Genomic DNA, 9,295 nt, shown 5'->3' on the forward strand with positions numbered 1-9,295 from the left:
AATTCGAATTTTTATTAATTTTTTGTTGAAACAAATTCTACTTAGAAACCAGTCAGTATGCTTGTTCCACATTGATTTGTCACAAATCATACAATTGGGCTTAAGTTGTAAAGACCAAACGTGCACATAAACTTTGGGTTTAAAATAGTGACAGGCCCACCACATTTTGGGCCCTATGCACCTCAAAGGACAGAGCCCAATACACAAACAAACAAGTATAAGATTAGAAGCTGCACCGCTGGAACAAAGCATTGAGATAGCAGTTGACAAATTTACCCTTTTAATTATATTTTTCAACAGTTACAATTCAATACTTTCAGCAGCTATGGCTACAGCTGATGTAAGAATACTGCACATACAAGCAGGAGAACCAACTTGTGGTGCACATACGGCAACCCAAATTTTACAGACAACTTGTGGTGAATACAAGCAGGAGAACCAACTGCAGAAAAGGTCGGAACCCGTGGAAAATAAACTAGCAGCAGCAGCAGGCACACTTTTATCCAGCTGCAATTTACTGATTAGCACAATTTGCTCCTTCTTCATTGGTGTCATTTCAATCCTCCGATCGGTCTTCCTGAGTTGAAGGCACTTTAAACTGCTTCACAGATTTCCCCAGAACATTCAATCGCCCAACGTGCTGCAACTCTTTTGCTGTAGTAATGGGAGATGTAAGGAGGAATGCAAGAGAGAGGTTTTATGCCGCGTCCAGACATTCAGGGCGGTATAATAGGAAAAATAAATAGAAAGCTTCAAAAGTTGATACGTAACCACCATCTCGCTACAACAATTATGGCGCCAAAAGGAAGAGGTCATGATTAGCAGATATGACATGAAACATTATGCTTTCAAACGAATCATAGAGTTTTTTAATGACAAAGCGAGACGAAGCCAGAAATTTTTCTAGTAGGGGCAACCGAAAACAACTAAGAAAACCTTATTATAGTATGGTTATACGTAATATGATATTAAGGATGGTTTCAAATGATGATGTATCACAATTTCAATGTTACAAAAATTTCAATATAGTAGTGGAGAGTGGCAAAGTGACGAGAAAAATGTAAGTACATGATAGGCGGGAAAGGGTTTTTTCGGTTTGAATGACAGAACAAGAGCACTATTGCTCATATAATATTTGATATGGAGTATAAGTAGAATGAATGTATGTTGGATATTAGATACATATTTTCTTCAAAGATAACCCGTGTATATTATATAATTGTAGCATGCAACTAAACAAACAAATTACAAAAGTGGGGGCATGTGCCACCACTGAGCCTTCATTGGCTCTGTCCATGACAAAGGAGTAATGGATTATTTTGAAAAAAGATAGATGCCACGTATTTGGACGACTGCACTTACATTGAAGTACCGAAAACACAAATCCACCCAAAAGAGGTCAATAAAAATATCATCTATCAGTTTAGTGGATCTAAAAGTGATAGCAATTCACAGATCACATACATTTGTAACCTAACTCATTGACAAGAATGAATAAGGCGCAAGCTGCCTTGCAAGGTTTGTCATCACCAACTCACCCGTATCGTGTGGGCACCACGATGGCCAACTCAATGGATGACTTAATTTTTCTATGCATGAGGATAGGAAAAAAATATCTTCTTACTTACAGAACCTGGACAAATATGTATGCCATGCGCCATGTGGACATAAACATCTCTACTTATTACCTTAAAAGAAGAAAAAATTTAGAAACTTACTGATTATTATTGTTTAAATTATCTTCATATAAACATTCTCTTTTATCCTATTACACAAACAACAACTATGGCAAAACATAGTAGCTACCAAACGCGTGAAAAACTTTGAGAATTTTGAGAAACCAAATAGCAGACACCGAAGGTGTCAATGGTTATAAAAGAAAGTCAACTGACTATTTATTCACAATGTTGCTAAAATAGGTAGGACCACGGTAAAGATCATTTCAACCAAAATAACCTGTGAATCTTCACAGATTAAGTAGACAGATATTTTGCAGATTTGGCAAACATTTGCAAGGTAAAAATCTTGAAAGCAGGTCATAGATTTCTTAATCTATATTATAGCTAACTTTCCCAATGTGGAGTTACACAAAGACCACGATAATTATATTTGTAGTAAGATAATAAAACAAGAATTTCCATTTTATCATCTTTCTAACTACAATAGATATTTAAAAAACATAAAAAGAAGAGAATCATATTACCTTCCTCCAGTGAAAGCTGAATTGATCTCTTTTCCAACTCAACTGCAAGTCTGCTCAGTTCAACCGAGGAGAGCGACCGCAGCACTAACAGATAATCAAAATCCAAAGGGTAAGTCAGTAAAGTTACAATTTAAGGAAATCCAAACAAAACATATTAAGGTGGATTTTCTCAATTCAAGTGCGTACTCTGGATATAATCCTCATGTTCTGATTGGTCCAAGTTCCTCAATAGCAACTGCAATTGATGGAATCGCTCTTCCCAGTGCAGATTTTTTAGACCCATTGAACAATGCACTGTAGAAGAAGTATGGGGATGACCATTGGCTCCTGCTGGTGGTAGTCCAGTACCAGACTTACTAGGCGGGACCGGAACTGAAGGTTTTCCAGGCGGAATGGTTGAAGCTGCCACTGGAAAAGGTGCAAAAGCCGGCACACAATAAACTTTTGTTTCCTTTGTTTGGGGTATGGGTTGGGTGCTTGCCTCATGGTGACTAAGTTTCCTTGACATCTGACACTCAGCATTAATGCTTGCATTATCACATGTACTATTTCTGACTGCATCTGCTTCAGATTTTCTACGAACATAGACAAGCTGCGTATTTGCAGGACTGCTACTGGGGGATTGGTGTTGAGGAGGGCTCATTGGCCTCTCAGGTAAAGGTCTCTTGGTACCCGAAACTCTAGGGGCATTACTAGTGGGTCTATCCTTGGGAACATTTTGCAGATCTCTTAACACTGTCTTCTTTACAGGAACTGGCTGTCGTTTATCATGAATAGACGACTCAGATTCTGTAGTTCCCATCCCATATTCACTGACTATAGAATCTATGGTTTGCTGAACCATCTGAAGTAATTGACCTTGTGATGGAAAAACCAGTAAAAATTAGAAACAAAATAGTAACCCAATGATTTACTAAATCCAACTTATAATGGGAAACTAAAACAGACAAGCTTATTTGCATGAGATCGCCAGAGCACGACAAATGAAGAATGTTCTTGATCAGAAATTCTCACCTACAGACCCTAATGGTGCGCATAAGAGACTAGATCGTCCTTGACATAGGTTGCAAAGTAGTACACATAGCTAAAACCGTTGGGAGAGTTCATCTAAACACAATACTACAAAAGTAATATCTTACAAGAGGTAGTTTGACCAAGTGTTCATCCTCTGTAATTATCTACACAAGTAGAAAACTACTATTTCTAAAACAAGAAGGTGCTAATAAGTGCATTATAAATAAAGAAATAAGTGAAATCAGCAAAAACATTAAATGTTGTATGCTCAACATTTTATCTCCCTCGTTCTTTCTTGGTGGGAAAAACTCAATTTTGGTATTATAACCTAAAATTACATTGCAAGTTTATTTTAAACTTACTTACATAGAAGACCCAAACTCAAGTCTCATAAAAACCCCAATTTTGCTTCCAAATGCCTAACAATGCATACTTTTTTCACACCAAAAGCAACTTAAAGGCTAATGAATGATCAAATAATTTGTTCTATGGATGCGTTTTGATTCCTCTATCTAATTCCGGAAACTTAGAGACAATTGTCCATCAAAGAAACTACCCTTATCCAAATGGGCAAAAACATTAAATGTTGTATGATCAACATTTTATCTTTCTTGTTCCTTGGCGGGAAAACTCTAAGTTCGGTATTATGACCTAAAATTGCATTGCAAGTTTCTTTTGAACTTTAACAACTTACACAGAAGACCCAAACTCAAATCCCATAGAAACACAATTTTTGCCTCCAATTCCCAACAATGCATACTTTTTTCCACACGAAAAGCAGCTCAAACCCTAATGAATGATCCCATAACTTGATCTATTCGCACATTTCGATACCTCCATCTAATTCCGGAAACTTCAAGACAAACATGCATCAAAGCATTACCCTTACCCAAATCACTGCATTTATGCATGAATTTATCGATTTCGAGACATGGGTTCTACTAAAATCGAAAATTAAGCAACACACATTTGATCAAATTTAACTTTAAAATCAAAATCCATACGAAAAAAAACCACATGCAATTGAGATTTTATTCATGTTCTATCACCACAACACCTAACAAGAGAAAAAAGACCAGAACAGCGAATAATTCGAAGAAGAAAAGGAAGATGTTGATCGAGAAAAAGCAATGGAAGGTGAACGGGAAGAGCATTTACCTTAGCTCATTGGAACCGCTTGAAACATATGAAGGAAGAAGGGGTTTCAAAACCAGAAGCTTTGGCTCTCGAATAACGCGACGAATTTGTAGTTTGGTCTCCCCGTTCTGTTTACTACTTTTAGAAAGTTTGCACTTGGGCCTACAGTCTTTGGATAATTAATTTTCACCCCAGAAGGGCTTGATTGTCATTTTGTACAGAAGCCTGTTGGGCCTCAACTTTTATTTTGGTTGTATATTATTGGACTTAAGTTGTAAGTTTAATCGGTTAAAAGCCTTCTTCATGCATCTAAAATCTCAGACTCGATCTCCGCTATTATTCGGTAAACATAGATAAACACCCAAATTACACAATAAAGAGAAATGAAGGATCTCATCGCCATGTTCCCCTACACAAGGATACTCATGTAAGGGTGCTATTTATAACGGCAGTATACCCGTGTTAAGTAAATTGTTTTCCTAAAGAAGGGCCTTGTATGGTTGCATTGACTGATAATCGATTCAATAAATCAAGGCATTGAAATTTGAAACCATTTATTTAATAAAAATGTGCACGTATACATGAACCAGAAAGCACTTTTGTATACCAAAGCACTTTTGAAGCAAACATGAGTGAGAGTAAGATAAGCAGGTAAACAGTTGGGGCAAGGCATAAGCTTAGCCACAAGCTCACAGCTCTATCATCATCGTGTGTGTTGTTGCTTATCCACACCCCCAAAATGTAATCTACAAGTGCCTGTATGTCTTGTGTCTTGAGACGACTTCACTCCAAGTTTTACTACTTTTACACGTCCACAAGAAAAAATCCCAATTGAATAAATATAAAAACATGAAGCCGATTAAAGTTACGCCCCGGGATTCCCTAAAAGTCGCTCCACCGCAGCGTGGACGTTCCCAGAAGTGGCTTGCAATGCCCTGATATTCTCTTGGGTATCGAAGAAACCCATTTCTTGAAGCTGCCTTAGCTGAGTTTCATACAGCTCTTCCGGTGGTACTGCAACCGCAAAGACAAATGTTCAGAGACAACATAACAGTTGATTTAATTCGACTTCTTGTGACAAAAAGTTGAGTTCATAAAGAGTAAGATGTATTGAGAACGAATAGGGAGCCCAACCATTAGGGTTTGCAGTGGCCAAGCTGCCGGCTCCAAGACCTCCAAACATGTTCATCAGCATCTCCAACCCAGTATTATTGGGGGCACCTGATTATACATTAGAAATTAACAAAAGTGAACACCCAAAAGGAGAAAATTGCAAGAACCCCTAATTATATTTGAACTTCATTATTATCAATGTACCTGTAGCACCACCGGTGAGAGTTGGATCCCTGGCAAGAACGCAACAAATGATTAGTAATAAAGTTAACATAAGGACAAGTATTGTTCTGTTTCCTTTTCAGTGGCCAAAACTCCTAGTTGAGATGAGTTGACACACCTCCATGGACATAGAAATAATTTAGGGGTAAATGATGTATATTTATTTAGACACAAGTATATTATGAAATCATTGACACCTTAGAAGGATGCTGTATTTAGACAGAAGTATGAAGTGAAAAACCAATCAGACAACGACAAAATATAACTACAAAATTTGAATGTGGAAGCCAGCCAAGCAAGCATGGTAAGGTCTATAGACTCACTGAGTTGGTTGCTGTCGATTGCCTGCAAATAGCGAGTGCTGTAACGCGAGCATTTGCTACAAGATGAAAAGTCAAGAGTACGAAAAAGATTAACGTTAAAGATTGGTGGTTCACAAGCCAAACAATTTCTGTGTTCTTAGGGACAGCATGTCTAGATTAACAAAGAAATACAGATCCGTGCAGGAAATGGGGAAAATTAGCAGACTTTTGAAAGGGAAAATACCTGCATTGTTTCAGGGTTTGTTAACTGCCGCAGTAGCTCTGGATTTTGCATCATTTCTCTAAGTTGAGGATTTGAATCAACCATTCCGCGTAGTTGTGGATTCAGAATCTAAAGTTAAACATAATAAAAACATTAAAAAACATCACTTTCTGAAAATGCTAACATCTTGGGTGAGGGAAACTTTGTCAAATGATGGTACCTGATTCATGTACTGGGGATTGGAAAGCATGCTTTGCATCATTTGTGATATCGCTGGATTCTGCAAAAGCTGATTCATTGCATTAGCATCTGGCATGCCACCAAGCATCTGTTCCATTCCAGGGAGACCAAGACCTCCCAGGCCAGCAATACCGGCTGCCCTTCCATCCCCAACAGAATTTGTCCTGGTAGTATTTGGCTGATTTCCTCCTAACAATTCAGATCATGATATATCAATATGGATTTCATAATATATTCAAAGAACCTATTCTTTTAAAAGATAAAGTCTATAAAATTAAAATAAAAACAAAAACAAGAAAAACTCAAAAATAGAACAGTAAAAGGCCTAAGTTAACCTAATAATCAATTTGAAGGTCAACAGTAACTGAATCCACGTCAAACAAGCAACTGCATTTACTAAAGACTCTTATGCAACGATTTAAATAATATTATGCAGACTTGAACATAAACTTCCAGAAGGGTGCACAAACTGAGAACATCTACATACCCCCCCCCCCCCCCATTAAAAATGAGAGGGCCATATCATGCTAAAATTTCCACAACTACAAATGTAACAAGTGTTGGAATTGACAACTAAGCATATTGGTGTTAAGATTCAAGACCCAGCAACAAGTTTGCATAACCAAGACTATCTCCAACGGCAATATCAGTCCTACTTTCAGGATAGAAGTTAGTGCCAATAAAAATATTATACTTTCATGTGAAGTCTCTTCCATTTAATACCCATAATTTGTCAAGAATAATAAAATTAAAACACTATCAACAAAACTAATATTTGGAAAATAGAGAACAAAGAGGGAGAAGCTCACCACCAGCAGCGCCCCAAGGGTTAGGAAGTGGGTTTGTATTAGGAGCAACAGAACCTGCAGGTGTTTCTGAGCCAGTGGTTGAAGGGTTGTTAGACCCATCCCGGGCCTGTGCTCCACCCTGGTTGCCCAAAAGAGCAGAAAATGGATTTGAACCCAAATCATTTCCAGCATTCCCGGTTGTAGCATTCAAAAATGGCTCCTGAACGTTTTCATACATCCGCCTCAGCATGTTGAATCCCTCAGGGGAAGATTCAATGTTACTCATTGCCCTGTCAGTGTTTCGCATCATCTCACGCATGAGTTCAGGGTTCCTTGCAGCTTCCAATGTCTGTCGGAGAATGCCAGGATCATTAAGTACATGTGCAAGCTCTGGGTTCCGGTCAATGATATCACGCATTTGCGGATTGTTCATAATCAAGCCACGCATCAAATCAGGGTTATTCATCAAACTCTGAATGGCAGGCGTGTTCATTATGTCCCTCATCATATTCGGGTTCTGAGTCAGTTGCTGCTGCACTTGTTCAAATTCCGGAAGACCAGCTCCAAATAACCCCTGCCCTCCACTACCACCGAGTGGGTTTAAACCCTGCCCAAACAACAAAGATCCCCCAAGGTCGGGAGTCTGAAGCCCCTCACGCTCAGTGGAACCAACACCGCGAGTAACACCTGGAGCAGTCGTAGGACTAGCAGAAGTAGCATTAACAGCCGGAGGAGCGGGGGTTGATGCAGGTGCAGCAAAGGCACGGACCATGTGAACCGTATGATCTGCCTGCAGACCTTCAACACAAGAAACCAACCATGGATTAGATTACAGTAAATCACCCAAAACAAGACATATGGGAACTTTCACAACCATTGACAGCATCCAAATCCAACAATCTCAACCCGAAACATTCATCGATAAACCACAAAACCCAAATCAATTTTCCGAGACAAATATAACAAAATTATAAGCAAATTTCGACAAATTTACACAAACCCACATCACAATCAAACGATACAAAATAGAAAATAAATATTAAAAAATCGAAACGAGCAGAGAATGAAATCGAGCGTACCATAACTAGTGAGGGTCTGGTCGTCCTTCAAAATACGACCTTTGTAAATCAACCTCTGCTGATCAGCTGGAATATCGCAATTCTGAGCCAAAACTTCCTTGAATGCCCCAACAGTCGAGTCCAGGCTCGCCCTCACCAAAAACTTGGAACCATTCGAGCATCGAATGTTAATCTGCTCTCCTCCTTCTCCTCCTTGGCCACTGACTTTAGGCTCGCTGGAATCGCCCTCCCCACCCATAATTGTCTCCCACCCGATCGATCGATCGCAAGGCCGAATGAATCGAAAACCCTAACCCTAGAAATTACGAAATTGAAATCGATGCCTCTGAAGTGAAAGGTAACAGCCCAGAAAAATTGTGCTACTAATTAAATGTATACGTTATATATATATAGGTATATGGAAATAAAAATTTTGGGGGAATAAAAAATTAAAATTGTAATGAAAACGAAGTAAATTGAAGAGGATTTGGAATCGAACAGGCAAAAGGAGTGTACAGGTGGGGGTTTGTGTGTCCAAGGGGAAACCTATTTGTAAGAGAACAATTAAAGGGTGAGAGTCTCTACATTTAGGTTCGCATATTCTTGTCGAATTGGAGTTTATGACTTGTTTAAGTGGTCAACTTCACTTTTGCTCATCACCGAGCGTGAAACTATTCAATAATATTTAAAAAAATGGTTTCGAATTCAAGATGTATGGGCAAAAATTTAACACCGTATTTATTAAAATATTGGTTCACATGCATCTCATCACCTTATTAGTTACAATAGAGGCTAGACTCACCTCGTTATTTTATTTTCCCAACTAAATAATAATCTCACTCACCATATAAAGTGAAAAATTTGAAATGCTATTCCCTCACCCTTTATTATTCCCAAAAAAAAAAAAAAATTGTAATGATATTTGCTCAACAACAAAGTCTCATTCGACGATGATCTACTAGAAAATGAATGACCTTCCAAATGCTCTGTTGTGT

General features: G+C 38.4%; 2 protein-coding genes across 2 annotated transcripts; both read right to left on the reverse strand.

Moving 5' to 3' along the window:
- Window positions 1-263: 263 nt before the first annotated feature.
- LOC137725889 (uncharacterized) lies at window positions 264-4,488 on the reverse strand. Its single transcript, XM_068464724.2, has 4 exons — window positions 4,376-4,488; window positions 2,390-3,061; window positions 2,204-2,287; window positions 264-654 (listed from the first exon to the last, which is right to left on the reverse strand). Exons 2-4 carry the CDS (start codon window positions 3,045-3,047, stop codon window positions 557-559), a joined length of 840 nt encoding a protein of 279 aa, XP_068320825.1. The 5' UTR covers window positions 3,048-3,061; window positions 4,376-4,488; the 3' UTR covers window positions 264-556.
- Window positions 4,489-4,891: 403 nt separating this feature from the next.
- LOC137724409 (ubiquitin domain-containing protein DSK2b) lies at window positions 4,892-9,001 on the reverse strand. The gene is made up of 8 exons (XM_068463152.2): window positions 8,322-9,001; window positions 7,264-8,040; window positions 6,435-6,643; window positions 6,236-6,343; window positions 6,013-6,068; window positions 5,672-5,700; window positions 5,489-5,575; window positions 4,892-5,368 (listed from the first exon to the last, which is right to left on the reverse strand). The coding sequence occupies exons 1-8, from the start codon at window positions 8,557-8,559 to the stop codon at window positions 5,220-5,222; spliced, it is 1,653 nt and encodes a 550-aa protein (XP_068319253.1). The 5' UTR covers window positions 8,560-9,001; the 3' UTR covers window positions 4,892-5,219.
- Between the last annotated feature and the right edge of the window lie 294 nt (window positions 9,002-9,295).

Source organism: Pyrus communis, chromosome 5 (assembly GCF_041283825.1).
Source record: "Pyrus communis isolate YQ-2024b chromosome 5, ASM4128382v1, whole genome shotgun sequence".
In the NCBI taxonomy this organism is placed as follows: domain Eukaryota; kingdom Viridiplantae; phylum Streptophyta; class Magnoliopsida; order Rosales; family Rosaceae; genus Pyrus; species Pyrus communis.